General features: G+C 40.7%; 2 protein-coding genes across 9 annotated transcripts in view; both read left to right on the forward strand.

Annotated features, from left to right (window-relative positions):
• The window catches only part of LOC116917186 (neuronal acetylcholine receptor subunit alpha-7), a 44,422-nt gene extending 38,438 nt beyond the window's left edge, over positions 1-5,984 (forward strand). For 5 of the 8 annotated variants that reach the window (XM_032922559.2, XM_032922565.2, XM_032922560.2 and 2 more), the window contains 3 exons: positions 2,569-2,678; positions 2,776-3,076; positions 3,175-5,984. In XM_032922559.2, the coding sequence (XP_032778450.1) occupies positions 2,569-2,678; positions 2,776-3,076; positions 3,175-3,419 (656 nt within the window). In that variant the 3' untranslated portion in view covers positions 3,420-5,984. Of the gene's footprint in view, positions 1-412; positions 497-1,184; positions 1,272-2,568; positions 2,679-2,775; positions 3,077-3,174 lie in introns of all 8 variants that reach the window. The other 3 variants (XR_004391042.2, XM_032922562.2, XM_032922561.2) reach the window with 3 other exon arrangements.
• Positions 5,985-8,406: 2,422 nt separating this feature from the next.
• On the forward strand, positions 8,407-18,312 carry LOC116917185 (acetylcholine receptor subunit beta-like 1). Its single transcript, XM_032922558.2, has 7 exons — positions 8,407-8,968; positions 13,291-13,427; positions 13,511-13,555; positions 13,729-13,838; positions 15,415-15,505; positions 15,580-16,713; positions 16,795-18,312. Exons 1-7 carry the CDS (start codon positions 8,848-8,850, stop codon positions 16,963-16,965), a joined length of 1,809 nt encoding a protein of 602 aa, XP_032778449.1. The 5' UTR covers positions 8,407-8,847; the 3' UTR covers positions 16,966-18,312.
• Positions 18,313-18,845: the final 533 nt, after the last annotated feature.

Consider the following 18,845-nt stretch of genomic DNA (forward strand, 5'->3'; position numbering starts at 1 on the left):
ATTAAAGAAGCAGATGGCGTCATTGCCTAATACCGCCTACTATCAATCTATATTGTATTACATCGACGAGGGACACGGTGACAACCGGCTTCTGTGCCCTTAGATAACTATTTAATATCTATGTGCATTTTTTTTTCTGTCCTTATTGTCATCCTTGTGATTGCGCGAGGGAAACTGAGGGAGAAGCTGTAATGTTTTGTAGACAAGTGTTTAATTTTTCAACGTTCTGACATTTATTTTAACTATGAATTATTTATTGTCTAACTGGTGCTTCGCATAATGCTAAGAGCATTAGACGTGTAACAGGAACGCTAGATGGCAACCCTTATTGATTTTTGTGAACAAATCCCATACTTTGTTACATCTTCTTCGCTTTCTCTCCTCGTTTCCACCTTGCCCGATCACCTACTAGGTGTCACCGTGCTCCTGTCGCTCACCTTCCTTTTAAACAGCGTCACCTCTTCCATGCCGCCGGCATCTGCACAGCCTCTCATAGGTAAAACCCACAACGCATTGCCACAGCGAAACAAGACACAAAAAAACAACCCAATATAGCCCACCTTATTTCGTCCTCCTATTCCAACACCCCCGTATTCTTCTAAGTTTCATTTCGACCCCTTTTCTTTACACACACACAAAAAACAACCCTACAATCAAATCTCTTTGTAGCCTTCACGAATGGATGCTTGTATACACTGTATAGCAAACCAGTGTTACTTGGCAGTGGAGGAGGCTATGCAACTATCGTCCATTCCTGTGCCCCACTTTTTTTTCTTTTTCTTTTCACCACCGCGTCATTGATTGTTCTTCACAGTAGTCCCAACGCGAAATGTGTGCACAAAGACGCGTACACACAATTGCATACAATGCTTCGTTATACACTTATAGAACCAACGTACTAATTCAACGACTTCTGCTTTTAGATTGTCGAGGGAAGTAGATCGCTCGAAAGTTGGCGGACTAACGGCATGTCGCATACTACTACTACTACTATTACTACTGATACTGCCATTTCTAAGCTTTGTAGCAATGTGAATTATAGCTTTGAACACTAACGTGCGCATTGTTCTCGAGTTGAGCTTTAGTTGACTCGCTTTGTCAAGATAATTGCTCTGTGATGTGAGCGAGTAAAAAACTACGCGTGCCTTATATCGATTAAATTTTTCTTTCCAATTTTGATGCAGGTGTGACCATACTTCTTTCACTAACTGTCTTTTCGCTTATGATTAACGACGCGTTGCCCGAAAGCTCGGATGCCGTTCCCATCTTAGGTTAGCTTTGTCATTTATCAGACGCTGTGTGTGTGTGTACCCTTTTCATAAGATGATCAAACACCTGTGCGTTATGAGAACTAAAGCGTTCCTTTTTTTTTACAGCTAATGAACATTGAATTATTTCCCCGCCCGAATAAGATTATTTGCTTTATATCCGTAACTCGCTGAACTACAAAAACCCGTTTCAATCAGAGCATAAGTTTTCGTTTAAATTTGTAAACATTTTGATAATTAAACATCAATCATTGGATGAAATTGATTACCCCCCAAAAGGAATGCTTTTCCTCCTTTTTTTTGAAAGGTTTTGAAGTTTTACTTTTAAAGATTTTTCACCCTAATGACGCGATTTGCAATTAACTTTATCCAGTCAAGTGCAGTATTTAACAAATCCCAATCACGCCATTTAATTGCATGTGCTACAATTTTTCGAGAAGCATATTACCATTAATGAAATTTCAATGAAATTTTTTTTTTCCAGTACAGTACCCGATGATGCCAACTAGCGTTTCGTGGACAAAAAGCATATTCACATTGTTTTGACCACCTTTCTACTTACCCTCTCTCCATAAAATCCTTTCTTTCTTCCCCTATTACTCCCTTCTTTCTCTCTCTCTCTCTCTCTATTTATCAATTCTGTTTTCTACCTCTTTCTTTCTTCCCGTTCTCTCTCTCTTCCCCATAAAAACTTATCTGACCACCTGACAGAAGAATTCAAAGTTTATTCTAAAGAGTAATAGCGAAAATTTTGTGGGAAAATATTTAAACGATTCTCTCGATTTGAAATTACGATGCAAAGCTGGCACAAGAGATTAGTTGATGTTTGGTTAAAAAAAAACAAAAAATCGTACCAATGATGCGAAGCCTATAGTAAAAAATTAAGGTTAAAGACGAACGCGCCCTCCTCCCAGTGGCCAAGTAACACGCGGCTTTTAGTATGATGTTTAAATGGTTCATAAATGCCGAATGAGTCGGGGCAGGCCGCCAAAAACGCAGAGCATGCAATCCAAAAAGAAACCGAACTAAAAATTCGTTGAAAAACTTTACCCGCCAATAAACCTTCCTCATCCCATCACTCACAATCCCAAAGTCGCCTGCTTTTAAATCACCTTCGTATATTCACTTGTTTGTATCATTGTCGTTTATTTGTTGTTGATGCCTTTCCTGTTTGTTTGTTTGCTGTTTCTATTGCACTGGTAATGGGAGCTATTCTCACGATTGTTCTTTATTGCTCCTGGCTTTTCTTTCCATGTACCAACTTGGACGTCCCCTCGCACCGCCAAACCAAATCAAATAGGAACCTATTTCAATTGTATCATGTTCATGGTGGCCTCATCGGTGGTTTCAACTGTGCTAATTCTCAATTACCACCATCGCAATGCTGATACTCACGAAATGGCCCCATGGGTAACTATAGGACTAATCTGTAAATCAATTCATTTTAGAAAACTGGCTTATATATTTGGGAATTTTTCCTATCATTGTGGTACGAATACGAACTTAGGTCCGAACGGTGTTCTTACACTGGCTGCCATGCGTCTTGCGGATGAGTAGACCGACTGACAAGGACGATCAAAAGCCAGCAGCAGGGCCGGCGGCCAACAGTAAACACATGAAGGACATTGAAATGAAAGAACGTTCATCGCGGAGCCTTTTGGCCAACGTGCTCGATATCGACGACGACTTCCGACAACATAGTTGTACGCTCAGCTCAGTCGGTAGTGGCATGGCTCTTAGTATGGGTGTGCCTACTGGGTTCCCAAGAGTAGTATCCACTCCTAGTGGTGGCTTGGGAACTAACCAGGGTAAGATGAAACGCGGTTGGTATTATACCATTTGATATTGCATGGTTTTTTTTAGAAAAGCCATTTGCTTCATCTTCTTTATCTTTCGACTATATTAGGTCAAGACGAAACCATATCGCTCCACAACTGTTTCGGTTCCCACCGTGAACTGTCCGGTATCCTCAAGGAACTGCGTGTAATCACCGAAAAGATAAGAACCGACGAAGAAGAATCACGTGTGTGCAATGACTGGAAATTTGCTGCCATGGTCGTTGATCGCATTTGCCTGATCCTCTTCACGCTCTTTACCATCATTGCTACTATAGCGGTGCTTTTCTCGGCTCCGCACATCATAGTCCCTTAGAAGTGGACGAAGAAGAAATGCAAAAAAAAAAGAGAAATAAAATAATTCTCTTATCTCTTCTAAATAGCCTACGGCTCAGTCTTAGCCATTTTCTTTAACAGGAAAAAGGCAGAAATCTCGCCTAACCCTAATCAAGAGGTGCTCCATTTTCCCAGTGTGTGTTTGTTTTTGTTTTTTTTTACTAGGAACTTGGATCAGTCTCGGACAAGTGTTCATCCATCTTCGTCTTCAAGGGCTTATAGTTGGACAGGCAGCGGTCATCCGTGGCAGCAGTATAAGTTCCCGGAAGTTCTTTTTGTTTGTTATTTGTATTTATTTTATTTTATTCCTTTTTTTTTGTTACTGATGTAGAAGGAAAGTAATGTGAAATCGTACGATTATGGTGCGATCGTTCTTTCAAATAACATAGAAATAGATTAACCATGTATGTAGGTTTTCCAATTTCGCCTCAGGCTTCGTGTTCCTTCCGGTTCTGTTCTTGATTCTCCTTGTAAAGTCCACTTCTTCGTCTGCTGTATATCTCTTCATCTGTTTATTGCTCTATTCACGCTCCTTGAGGGTCAATACCATTGCCAAACTGCTCTATCTCTTCCTCTACTAGTAGCAGCACGTTAGTCGTGTTCTAAACCCCCAGAAGAAGTTAGTAGTCTATCAACGAAGCACTTTCGCTTTTTTCCTCGACTGTGTCCCATGTTTTAAAAAAAAAAATTGGTAGAAAATTTTGATACCACTTTTCTTGGAACGTAGGAATGATAACATTGGAAAAACCCAAATCACTGCTCTTTACCATTTGACTCATTCCTCCCGCCAATGACAACGGCTCAACGATTTTCCTTTGGAACTTTACACATATATATTACAGTATGTTGCAAATGTCAACTTCTCTCTCAATCAGTGCTTCCTCGTCTCCTTCTACATTATCACCTTATTTGATTTTCATTGTGCATTTGTCTCTTCTTTCTTTCTTTTCTTTCTTTTTTTTTGTTTTGGTTCTTACTACGGTCCTGTTTGTTATTTCTATATCCATGACACTTGATCATCGATGATAAAACTATCTGAGGCACTTTGTATAGCTGTACACACGTCCAGATGCCTACTTTTTCATTTGTGTGTGTGTGTGTGCTGTGTGTGTGTGTACGTTATTGGCTGCTGACGTGCAGAAATGTTATCGTCTCTTTCCCATCCGCAAGAAACGTAGCCATTTTCAAACCAGTTGTACCTCCAAAAGATTGTACAGCATATGTTGACATTGTTCTTTTTCGACTGATTTCTCTTTTTCATGTCGTTCTGCCATGGATGGAACGAATCAGACTTCACGGTTATTATTGTTTACCAACCCGTTATTATACGTTTCGTTTTTAGACGAATGGATTGTGCGTGTACAATCACGAGTATTTTAGCCTGTAGATCAGGCAGGTTTTAAAATTAACACGTTACGCCATAAAGCGAACGCCACCATGCCAAAAAAAAAACAGTTGATCAATCGTTTTACATAGTAATAATTATTTTGGCAGAAGGGTAGTGTATTTGTAATGGAAAGTAGGATTGTTTGTTATAGCCACAAGCTATAAGGCAGTATCTTTAACAAGAAAATATAGAAGTAGAGGTTTTTTCTTCACCTGACTCGTTTGGTTGTCCGCGCATCTATTTCTATTTTCCTTTTGGCTCTTTTTCTCGTTTCTGTTCTTTCTTCATTCTCATCTTCGTCCTCTATACGCCTTGTTTTGTCTGTTATTTCAATCAAATATAATATGGAATATATTGTACAATATTTTGCGATTGCGACCCGAAGCCGATATGCAAAGCATACGCAAAGAGACAAGCAAAAGAGACAAGAATTAAAGGGATGATAGAGGGAATAATCGAGCACTTCACGTCACAAAACTGAATGGATGGCTCAAAAAGAAATTGTCTTATATAAGTTGGAAGAGCAACTGTATTTTGATCCCTGTTTCAACGACTCTTCATACTCCTGTTTCTTCTTTCTATAAGTTAGTAGAAAAAGAATGAGGACAATTTTATTGTATTTATTGATTTCTTTTCTTTTAGTTGGCCAATGGCCATCTATGCAAAACAAAGAAATCCATCAGAAAGATGAAGTAACGATACCGGAATGTTCACCCCGAGGATTTCGTTTGTACGATACACCAAACAATTCTTGGTTAAGGAAGAAGTTTTCGGACAGATTCGAAAAAAAAAGGTTCAGGCAGCCCAGTGAGCGATACATATTATCATACTAACACATTAAGCATTTTTAAAGAAACCTATATTTCTTTTTCTTCATTTAATTTAATTTTTATTTTTTACCTTCTCTTTCTAATATCGAATCCATCAAAAGGATTACCGACATGAAAACAGCGACTATTCTTCAGACACTTTAAGACAATACTTTGATGACTGTTTGATTGCGTCTAATAATAATAACCCCCTGTTGTTGCCTTTCTCTTTTATATGAAACCTCCTATGTTATTTAGTTTGAATGGATTTGATGGTGTGTACGGGAAAGACAATAAGCGCGCGTCTCAATGAAATTGTTGTTGACAATACAGTCGGTATTAGCCTATATGTACATATGACAGTGCTATTATTCCATTGACCAAACTGAGACGTTTTACATTGCCAATCACGTCAAACTAAACGACAAGTTTAATTTAACGTTTTGCTTTTCATGTAACGACTTTTTGTCAATTCAAAAATGATAAGTAGTATTCAATGGCGACATAAGCTATACGGAATGCCATTTTCTACCGCTATAACCAGAATTAAACACCGATTCCGAACATGTGGTTAGTTTTCGCGTTCATTTTGGAGATCTTTAAAAAACGGAGTCAAATTTAAGCGGTTTTAGCTCAAGAACTTTGAATTCGAATAAGTCAAAAACTATGAATAGTCTCACGTGAAAACGAAATCAATCTTCGTGATCCTCATTTAAATCGAAATCGTGCATTATTTGCTATACTTTGATTTTAGCAACAAAAAAAAACAAGTCTAATTTTAAGCCCGACTTTTGTATAAAAAGTTGGGCTTAAAATTGTGAATGGAATTCAATGAAACGAAGGGTGCTATAATCAAAATGAAATGCTGATTCCAAATAAAATATTAGTTTTCTCGCCAACTAAGCGGTTTTTGAATAAAAAGAATTTTTAAGCAGCTGATTTAACAAGAAAGCCAATACCTTAATCGAAATCAGCGTTTTAATTTTGATTATGTCGCGTGATTTTAGTCGAATTCAAAGAGATGTCGTTTTTTGCAGATTTTGACAAAAGTGGGAAGGCTATACCCTTCCCACTTTTTCATTTTTGACCAAATTTCAAATTTTGCTTGATATACATGATTTCAATTCAGAATTGAATGAAAATCACGGAAATCAAGTTAATTTTTCAATTAGCCTTATAGTTTTTGAACTAAACGTAGCAAACCAAAAATTAAGTTGGTGCACTAAAAGCACTTTGTTTTCTTTTATTTAAAAAACGACTGGTTTGACCAGACAATCAATTACTTAATCGAAATCAGCGTTCAATTTTGATTATGTCGTGTGATTTTAGTCGAATTCAAAGAGATGTCGTTTTTTGCAGATTTTGACAAAAGTGGGAAGGCTATACCCTTTCCACTTTTTCATTTTTGGTCAAATTTCAAATTTTACTTAAAATACACGGTTTTGATTCAGAATTGAATGGAAATCACGGAAATCAAGTTTATTTTCCAATTAACCTTATAGTTTTTTAACTAAACGTAACAAACAAAAAATAAAGTTGGTGGGCTAACAACACTTTATTTTCTTTTATTTAAAAACCCAGGGGTTTAACGAGTAAATCAATTACTTAGTCAAAATCAGTGTTTAATTTTGAATATGTCGTGTGATTTTTGTCGAATTCCAAGAGATGTCGTTTTTTGCAGATTTTGACAAAAGTAGGAAGGCTATACCCTTCCCACTTTTTCATTTTTTGGCCAAATTTCAAATTTTGCTAAAAATACACTATTTTGATTCAGAATTGAATGAAAATCACGGAAATCAAGTTTATTTTTCAAATGACCTCGTATTTTTTTAACTAAACGTAACAAACAAAAAATAAAGTTGGTGCGCTAACAGCACTTTATTGTTTTCTTTTATTTAAAAAACCACGGGTTTAACGATAACTCAAAGTTGTTATATCGCAACCACTTTGAATTATAGCCTAACTGAATTTGAACGCAGATTCTGAATAAAATATTATGTTCCCTATTTATCGTGTAGATTTTTAAATAAAATGGATTCAAAGTAGCTTAAATTACCGAAATTTGATGGCAAAACGGAAAAACGGGGGTTGTCAAATGGCGTTCCGTAATATGCAGCAGCTTTCCAAACTATTACCCGACTAAATTTTAAAATCCTCCGCACATAGAAAATCCTATACTGGCCTTGCCCCTATACAAACAAAACCGGCTGCTGTGTATGTATGGGCGCGGTCGCATTGATCGCAGCCTCCTCACGCTGTTATTCTCCTTCTCTTCTTCCCTTCTCCCCTCGCTTTTACCCTTTCTCTTTTTCTTCTACGTTACATCATTTCTCCCCTTTCATCTCTTTTCCGGTTTCCGCGCCTCTCTCCATCTCGGTCACATTTTGCTATTTTTTTCCCCCACGCTTTCATCAACTGAATTAAATTGGATAAATATTTAACACTACCCTGTCCTTAAGAATAAAAAAGAGCTAAGTTGGAAACAGATCGATCGACATCCACTTTTCTGGCTAATAAAGACGATAACCTGAATAATGATTCCGCTGGAAGAGTCACCTATTATCGATAAAAATGAGGTAACAGGGCATCGATAGTCGCCCATAGTGTGAATCGTACAATTGACAGGCGAGCAGAGGTCATATTTCACGATCGTGGACGTGTATGAGATAAGGATGCTGGGATGAGGTGCTCATGCGCGTCCCTCACCCTACCGGAGGGTTGCGCACCAGCTGCTGCGCCGCGTCCTCATTGCACCGTCTCCATTGCCTGCAGCATCCGTTTTCTTCCGGCGCTGTTCCTAGTGAGTTCCAGGCTGATTATCATTGAACGCCGAGAGTTGAGAAAGAACGTGTTCGTGTGGCCCAGTTCGGTTGTTTTTGGTGTGAGTTTGAGTTGAGATCTCAGCTGGCCGTCACGCTATTGCAAAGTCTGAGGAAGAAAAGCCGAGCAGAAAACGGCGGATGTCAGTGGCGTTAATCAATGTCAAACCGGAAGAAAGATCAACTAAGTGGACAAGACAAGCTCTGTTTCTTCCCAACATCCGACCGTATGTGTGCAGTTTAATAGGTCTGGATCTCGTGCATCATGACAAACAGCCTTTGATAAGTGAAGCGGAATATAACCAATCTGAAAAGGGAAATCGAGTAAAAGAAAAGAGGGAAGAGAAGGGTGAAAGAAAGAAACAAGTGAAGTGAGGAGAAACGAACGAAAGAATGAAATTGCCCAGTCTGAATCGTGGATGCTTCACCGCCGCCATGGCAACAACGAAGAGTGCTTGGGGTTTCAGAGCTGCTGTGTTAATCGTGACGTTGATGGCCCTCTTTACCGGCCAGGGTAAGTTACAGTGTTGCCGAATGCTATCTATGATATTCTTGATTACATCGTCTCTTTCAACAACCAAATCCTTCCGACCTCGCCCTCCCTGATCGTCTTTCATTCTCAACGATCGCGTAACCCCTTTCCAGACCAAATTGATTTCTCCCAGGAAATTGGAATCTCATTATGATTGCTATAAGACTGAGGTCATTGTTTTTCAGCCAACATCATATCCCGTTGCACATGTCGAAAAATGACACGCTCGCTGAAGACGAAGGTGTTCAAGCAAAACATTTCTCAAAATAAACCGAAAGCGAAACAGAGTTTGGTGACTCGTGATGGAAAAAGACAAACAAACAAACAGTGCAGCCGTTGATTGTTTGACTAGTGAGCGCCTAAAAGTTGACGTATATAGATTTGAACGTGAAGGTATTCTCTGAGTCTAACAGACAGTTTTGGTCGAGCATTTCAGTCGCGTCTATTCTCCTACACCCCGATGGGAACGAAAAGTCGGCAGATGTAGTCTTTCAGACGTCACCTTGTCTCGTGTGTTGGCTGAATTGGAAGTCTCAACGGACACTGAGAAGTTGCGGCTGGGCGTCGTCAAAGTCACGCTCATTCTTATCTAGCACTGCCGCATCGTCTCAGTCGTCGTTGTCTTGAAACCCCCTATAGTATACTTTCGCACGTTTAACCCCACGTCTTCCTGTCTTCTTTTCCCATCCGTTTTTCAACTTCATTGTTCCTTGACAGGCGCCGTGCAGTGTTACATAACGCTCAGAACAACGGGGTATTGTAGTGGCACACAGCACGAATGCCAGCATACCTCAGCATACAGAAATCGGATAATTAAACCATCCCTAATTTCAGTCGGAATGCAGCGAAACGGTTACACGAATAGTTGGCATTGCGCCTCTGGGGTTATATAGGAGAAGTTACCTACCTCCAGATAGTTGATATGAAATATCCATTTCGATTACTAGCCCGTTTCGGTGGATGTCCCTCCATCTTTGTTCACTTGCCATTATTTCTCATGTCCGTAGTTTTCCTTGTACATCTGATGTAATGAGAGGGATAGATGTGAAAAGAGAGAGAACGCGTCGCTAGGCTACGGTAGTCTACGTAGTTCCCCTCTTCGACTTCTACAGCCGAAAGAAAAGGGAGAGTCAAGGCGGAACTATCGATTGTTGTTGCCCGGCAGGAAGCCCACCCTATTGGCTGCTGCACACAGATCGTGAACAGGAAAAATGTTGCCCTGGAAATAAAAAGCTACCAGCTGCCGGGGACGTCCGCTGATTTTGATTTGTACTGTTATTTCAAGCAGAGAGTATATATACCGTATCTTCAAAAGGGTTGGCTAAATGTGCTGTCCACTAGTACGAATGGCAAACCATTTCCTATTTAAAAGAAACATACATAGATAAATCTAAAAAAAAAAATGTAAATCAGCTTTAAGAGAAAACCCATTAACTTCTTTCATTGGGATTTGTGATTCTAGCTGTCATCTCTGAGTGAGTGAGCAACACCCACGTATTGACATTCACATCAATATGCACTAGCTGTCAGGTCAGTCACATAGCAACTACATGTGTTGTTTGATGCGTCGCGTGTGCTGATCCTGTTCTCGTATTCAGCAATCCGTCCTCTTTGACGAACCGCCAACACGCTTCCTACCCTTTCTTTTTATTATTATTCTCAGTCAACCGTGAAGATTCCAGATTTTAAGAGATTGCACAGGGCTGTTGCTGCTGAGCTAAAATAGTCAAATAGAGTACTACTTGTAATTTTGTTTGCAAGGCGAACTGTCGGCTGCCCAGCATAGAAAAACAGCTGGTTGCAATCATGTGAAAATTTGCTGCTGTCTTTGAAGAGACGAGAGCAAAGAGCTTTTCATGGCTAACGAAGAAAAACGTGCCGCCAGACCCCTCTTTTATGTACATCCCCGGCCGGTTCCGTTTGCCTTATTTTCTCTCTTTGCTCTCTACTGATGGTTAAAGTGCTCGAAGCAGACGAGAGATTCCATATCCAGCATTACGTGCCGGTACGCTCCCGTAAAAACACGCAAACTCGTTCAATGTTAAACGAAAAAATGGAGTCTGAAATGAGATGTGTTCCATCATTAACAAGAGGCGTACGCTATTACGTAATATCTTGCTCATCTAGAACGATAAGCAACGTTCAATATGAGCGAAAAGTAATTATTTCCTTCCTAATGGCAGAGATTGTTTTCATTAAACGTGGCGTGCGTATTAAAGTAGTCTTTACAATTTGTAAAGGAACAAAAAAAAGATAAAAACAGCTTGGTCTAATCAAAAATGAAAAGACGAATTAAGCTCTGACCGTCCGACAAATTGAAGGAAAAAAAACAGTGCAATTTGTTGGATCACATTTTTCTATGAAGGACGAGCTCGAACACGTCTTTTTCCACGTCGGGGAATCCAGCAAACGTTTGCAGCCACGTCAAATAAAGAAATAAATCAATAGCGTAAATAGCTACGCTGTCTACATAGCCCAACTGTCTATAGATATAGCTCTCTATACCTCCCAACAGTTCAGATAGATGTGATGGATTGTAAGTGTAAAAAGAATTGGAACGTCGAGACAGATGAGATGCGAAGGCCATTGCGTTCCTAAGTCGCTCGATAAATATTGACGTCGTTTCTTTGCTTTTCGTTTTTATTGTTATTTCATTACATGTAGTATACATGTTTTTTTTCTTCGCTATTTTTCCCTTTTTTACTTGTTTACGTGTGTACAAATAATACTACGGGAAAAGCAAAGCGACAAAGGGAGAGGCTAAAAGAATACGGAAAGATCGGGAGCTATACATAAACAGGAACAGAAGCAAGGCTACAATCAATGCAGATGTAAAAAGCAGGCAAGAAAGAGAAAAAGAAATAGCAGAGTCCGACTAGACTTGGTGAATCCATTCAGACGAAGCGATAGAGCCCACCGGAATAAGAAGAAAAAAAAGGCCGCTGTCGAAGCTGCTAGAAGTTCAGAGAACCGAAGGATCTCCGAGAATATCGATCGGTTCGAGCGAGATGAAGAGGAAACGAACGATGAAAGAAAACCAATATCGAATGGGAAAAGAAACACAGCGATTTCTTTTAGACTATAAGGATTCTCTTGAAGACTCTCTTTCAGGCTTGATTGGTATTTTTTACAGGAATCTACAAATTTCTTCTGCCAAAATAAAAGCTCCATGTTGTATAGTGCTGCATTTGGAACAACTGCCATGAACAGGAATTGCCTTTGTTTTTTGAAATATCCAGATGTGACACGAGCTGAAAAATAAGCTCGTTAAGAAACAGGTGAAACCTAAGTAATACAAGTGGAAACTTGAGACATTCAGCGAGTCGATCGTGCGTTAACACTAAGGGTTCTTTAGCGTTTCTAACTTGCAACTCATCCCTGGTAGAAAGTCAACTCTTTTGGTTGATGGAGTTGCACGTTCGTTTCCGAACCACAAGTTGGATGTTCTGGTCAACTTAACGTTTGCATTTCCAGCTAAAGTTGAAATCAATACGTGCACACATATAGACTGCCAACAATGGCACATCCATATATCCCCGTAGACATAACCCCCTGGTCCCATTACATCAGTGATGTCTCTCTCCAATTTCATATTCTGCGTTGCGTACCAGTTATGGCTTGTCAGCTATTGGCCTTTCTTTTTTTTTTTATGAGAGGAAGAAATTTTGCTTTATCACGACCGAATGCGATAGACACACGAAGAGGACGACAAGGGAAACATTTTGGGCAAATACGCAGGACCATTGAATGCATAATGATGTAGTCGCTGAATCCCTCCGCCTCCTATTTGGTACGATCACCGGGCATTAAAGGGAAACAATCGACTTTCATCTCTTAAGAGTCCCGCATACCCTTCGCTATATCGGCCCGATGTATGTATCAATAAAATAGAAAACGTTGGCTAGTCGTATATACGTCTACATCAATCAAAAGCGATAGCCATCGAAAGGGAAAACCCATTCAACCGTCTGTTGTTGCAAAGTCATGGACGTTGTCCAACGAACCGGAACTAGGAATATACGCATTTTTGCATACACACAGCAGATGCAGCTACTATACAATCGACGGTTGATGTACGTCATCACCTTCACAAGATCACAAACATTTATACAGTTTCCCTAGTATAAACGGGAAAGAAGAGAGCCCACAGGATGCAAGTAAAAAAATGTGAAACCAATCGATTTCTGAGAAAGAAATCAATCGATTGATTTGCCCGGTGAAAATAGTGGTTGCAAAAACTATTAGAGTTTCTTTTAATGTAATTGAATTTTTTATTAATTTTCTTTTAACGCGTGTGCATAAAGGGTTTTGCTCGGAGGACGAGGAACGGCTGGTTCGCGATCTCTTCCGCGGCTACAACAAATTGGTCCGGCCCGTGAAAAACATGAGCATGAAAGTCGACGTCAAATTCGGACTCACATTTACTCAGCTCATTAGCGTCGTGAGTACACTTATCCATAGATACATAAGTGAATGGCCGTAATCCAATAACGATGGACGTGTTTCTTGTCTCCTTAAATGCAGAACGAGAAAAATCAAGTGATGAAATCCAACGTTTGGCTCCGATTGGTAAGTTCTCGTTTCTATGCTGTTAGCTAGTTGGGTCGTTACGCGTCCGTCGTCTTGCCCGGGACATGGATCAGTTGTAACACAATTGGGATATGATCAATGGCTGATGTCTTGTTGACTTGCCTGACTCGTTCAATATCGTTTTATCGCATTTTTTCCGTTCATTACACCAGACTTGGCAGGACTATCAGCTGCAGTGGGACGTGGCGGATTATGGTGGAATCAACGTACTGCGCTTGCCTCCCGATCGTGTATGGAAGCCTGACATCGTGCTTTTTAATAAGTAAGACTCTTTTTTGTGTGTGTGCGTGTGTGGAGGGCATTCCCTTGTTTTTTTCTAATCTCTGTGATGATGTGTAGGTCCCGACTTGCTGTTGTTCTATCTCCGGCTATTATACATTACTAATGTAGCGCTGAGTGTTGATGATAGGCAAGATTGGTAGACTTTCTTTCGTAAGAGGACCCTCATAGGTTTTGAATCGATAGCTGACACTCGGTTGCGCATCAGTTACGAAAGAGCGATATGGTTGAAGCGCCTTCTAGCTGAAACTTCTGACAAAACGTAATGGGCTGAATTGGAACCTTTTTCTCGATGAAATGGGCACACAAATTGTGGGAAGAGCCTTACAAGCGAAATAGAATGAAAAATCCAAAGAGAACAAGTGGGAATGCGAACTTTTGGAAGTATTCACGGTCGGTTGATTTTTGTTATTAGCTTTTTATTTGTTGCGTGATTCCGCTAGAAGGGGAAACCCTACTCAACCTTACCAATTATTTCATTTTGTTTCACCCTTTATCGCTGTTTGTATCCCTTTGTCCTTCGGCCTGCAACTAAAATTGGTTGCTAAGGAAAAACCAGAAAAAGAAGGAACAGGGTTTCGGTTTTGTCGTGCCTCAAAATTATTAGCACCTTGTGATCGTTCGCCTCCAAACAGCACCGCACAGTTTTCTTCTTTGATTTTGATAAACACAAACTTAAACGTAATCATTTTCTATGCTGGTTATTCTTATGCCATCGTCGTCCTCCATTTCTTTTGCACAGAAAGCTTCGTCTAAGAATATACGTATAGAGAAACCGATAACACTTGATGCTCAAGAAACCTAATAAAGCGAAATAAAAATGCATGAATTTCCATCGGGGAATTGGCAGGGGCTCTTTTATCCAATTGCAATGTAATGAACGTTAGCTTGTACAGCGTTGTGGGAAAGAAATATGGGAAATACATACATGTATGTGTATAAACGGAATATGATTAAGGGGAGATCGTATATTTTTATAACTCCTCCGAGTAGTGCTATTGCCCTGTAAATATATCCGTAGCTCGTCGTATTTTTCTGGCTGTACAGTATCGATCCTGACCTTCCTGACTCCTCCCTTCCGCGTCTTCAATAAATTTTCTTTTGCTTTCTCCCACCCACACGTCTCTCGCCGCGGGATGTGTAATAGTTTATTGGTGTGCTATACGCCGAAGGAGAAAGCAAAAAAAAACAAAATAGGCTAGAAAGCCAAAAGTAGATAATAGAAAGAGAAGGGGCGAATAAGTAACGAACCACGTGGATAAACACGATAAGGCTTTCCGAGTTGACATTGCATCTTGCGGCACTTCCAATCCGATATTTCATTCAACCGCATTTTTTGTACTGTCGTATTCTGTCGTGTAAAGTGCCTTGCTTAGTACTTCGATCCAATGACAACACAAATAGGGAAGAAGAAAAAAAAAATCCCGCGGAAAACATTCAATGTTGATTTTTGAAATTGCTCTTGAATTTCAAGTAAACAGACACAAGCTTCGATACGCATTCACGCAAGGCCCTGATTTAACTATGATGTTTGTGTCTTTTTCTGAACCCGATCTCAGCGCTGATGGCAACTACGAAGTCCGCTACAAATGCAACGTTCTCATTTATTCCGGCGGTGAAGTCCTTTGGGTACCTCCCGCCATCTATCAGGTACGGAACCTTGACTATACAAATTGACTTAATCGTAATAACCGAACGGAACGAAATGACGGCGTGAAACACAGAGTTCGTGCACAATCGACGTCACCTATTTCCCGTTCGACCAGCAAACATGTCTGCTGAAATTCGGTTCGTGGACGTTCAACGGCGACCAGGTATCGCTCGATTTTTACCTGGACAAACATCACGTCGACTTGTCCGATTACTGGAAATCTGGCACTTGGGACATCATCGAGGTGCCGGGCAAGCGCAACGTGCACAACCACACGAAACCCACTCAGATGGACATCACGTTCTCCATCACCATCCGACGCAAGACGCTTTTCTACACAGTCAACTTGATTTTGCCGACGGTGCTCATTTCATTCCTGTGCGTTTTGGTCTTCTACTTACCGGCCGAGGCCGGCGAGAAAGTCACGCTAGGCATCAGCATTCTGCTGTCTCTCGTTGTGTTCCTGCTGCTCGTTTCGAAAATTTTGCCGCCAACGTCGCTCGTCCTGCCACTCATCGCCAAATACCTTCTGTTCACCTTCATTATGAACACGCTCTCCATTCTGGTGACGGTGGTCATCATCAACTGGAACTTCAGGGGACCGCGGACCCACCGCATGCCCAACTGGATCCGGGTGGTCTTCCTGAAATATTTGCCCATTCTTCTCTTGATGAAACGACCTAAAAAGACGCGCCTCAGGTGGATGATGGAACCGCCAGCCGGCGGCTACGGAAGTTACGGCAATTTCGGAGGAGGGGCAACTGCGGCTAGCACGACCAGTATGGGTATGAGCATGAGCATGGCCGGCGGGATGAGCACCTCTTCTTCCGGCATGGGTCAACCTCCTCCACCGCCTCCACCACCTCCGCCTTTGCTTCCTTATCCTTCGGCCGGCGGTGCGTCTGGCAAAATGGAAGTGATGGAACTGGCCGACTTGCATCATCCCGACTGTCGGATGAGCCGACAAAACAGCGAACAGCTGCGGGAACGAGAGCGTGAACATCACGATCCGCATTGCTGCGAACGAATGCACGCCACCTCGTCCAACGAGGAACTGATGAATCTGAACGAACGGCCGGCTGCAGTCAGCGGCCGCGAAATGCTCGAACCGCCCGAAACGCTCCTACTCACTCCGGAGGCCTATAAAGCCACCGAAGCTGTCGAGTTTATCGCCGAGCATCTGAGAAACGAAGACGAATACACGCAGGTCAGTACAGCATTTTTATCCCTCATTAATTTTCTTCTTATATTTTTAGTTCATCTTTGATGATGATTCTTTCTTTGACAGATTCGTGAGGATTGGAAATACGTAGCTATGGTGATCGATCGTCTGCAATTGTACGTGTTCTTCGCCGTGACGACAGCCGGCACGATTGGTATCCTCATTAATGCACCGCACATTTTCGAGTACGTCGACCAGGATAAGGTCGTTCAGATGTACCGGTGGGAGACCGGTTAAGTTCGTGATTAGTACGAACGTTTAATCCCAAAAAGTCAACGAGCGAACGAGCGAGAGATCCAACTCTTACCCCCAGACAGTACAGTCATCTTTTTCCGTGTTGTTGCATTTACATAGTCGAATCCCATCATCTCTTTCTTTGATATATTAATACATGATATAATGAGTCTTCTCATTCCCCTCTTCCCCGTCATGCGTGTGCGTAATGTGCGTTGTCATATCCAAAAATCCATCGATTTCGTTTCTTAAAATCCCTTTTTGTTATCCGGCTGCCATCGCTGCCAATCATCCCCCCCCCCTGTTTCTCTGTCCTTTCTCTCCGTCTTGTATTGTTTTCCACGTGTACAGAATATAATGAAAAACAATAACATTGAAGGAAAAAAACCATTCAAAATAAAGCCCTTACCGTGTCCCTCTTCTCTTCCGTACAACTCTTCCTCCTTCCTTGTATTTGGGTATTTAAACACACACTCGTTCATGTATACAGTATACATAAAGTTTCAACAAAATGTTTGCAACTCTCCGCCGTGTTGGTGATGGCTTCTCATTTCAATTTCACATTTAGTCCCTTTTTGTTTTGGCTCGTACATAATCGTTCCCACTCATGTTTTTCGGTTGGTAGGTTATTAGGTGCTTCTGTTTGCATTCACATTCGTCACGACTGTTCATCGCCCGTCGCTCTGTCTTTACTTGTGTGTATTAAATAAACACCACCATGCCACGCAAGGAAATTATTATTCTGAAGGAGAAAAAGAAAGAAAGAAAAAGACAGCGAAAAACAAATCCGATTATATATACGAGACATTTGTAGATGGATCAATGTTTGTTGTGTCTCTCGACATGAAGAGATCCTTAAGCTCCCATGCTCCCTGTTTGGACGTTCAATGATGATAGTGTTCATGATGCATTGATTTGATCTTGTCGGATTTGTTTGCATTTCTCTTTCTTGCCCGCCCAACTTTAATGGTGACATGCGCTAAAATAAGACTTCAGAAATTGTGTGACATGTATGCTTGCTACTGCTCGACAAAGTTTCGAAATCTTTATTTTACATGTCGGGACAACAACAACAAACAATACTTACATTATGTACGGTGGAGAAGAACTGGCATTGTAGCATACTCATGTTTTAACAAGCATTTTTTCCCGCAGAAGATGACCCACCTCCTTTGAAAACAGCAGTGTACGTTACAAACAAACAAAACATAACAAGAATACTTGGTTGACACTTTCTTTCGTGTTTCAATGTTTCTTCATTTTGTGCCGAAATTACAGCTATGTTCTTGTACGTCAAATGATGGCTATGAAAATGATGATACAGCAGGTTATATACATAATGACGCGACACTCTTCTTTTCATTCTCTATGTTTGTTTTCTTATACGAGCAAATCATCTGCATATGTACACTGTGATGTGTTTAATTCTTCAGCAAGCCACTGCTTCTTATTTCTATTGCAAATGCATCAACATTACGTTGTCGAGCGTCCTCATTGGCAGGGAAAAGTCAATGTTAATTTCTCTCTCCCTATTTTGTTCTTTATCAAACGAGTGTCAAATAGATGCATTTCAAACGGGGGCCCTCGTATACAGGCCAAAATGCAGGACCATAATAATTAGTCTATGTCAGGCAATAATTCCCTCCGACCGTTTTCATTTCGTGTATCAAAAGAAAACATCGTCGCACGATATGACAAACGGCCAGAGTTGGTGTGTGTTGGCGAACAAACATTTGATTCCTTTTTCTTTCTTTTGCGCGATATTATTGTACGGTGCCATCGTTTATCAAACTCCACTCTAAACATTAGAGATAGGACCTCTACATTTCTTTCTCGTAACGTTTCTGCACTTGGAAAACTTGTGAAGTTGTATATATATAGCC

The sequence above is a fragment of the Daphnia magna genome, linkage group LG2, assembly GCF_020631705.1.
Source record: "Daphnia magna isolate NIES linkage group LG2, ASM2063170v1.1, whole genome shotgun sequence".
Lineage (NCBI taxonomy): Eukaryota > Metazoa > Arthropoda > Branchiopoda > Diplostraca > Daphniidae > Daphnia > Daphnia magna.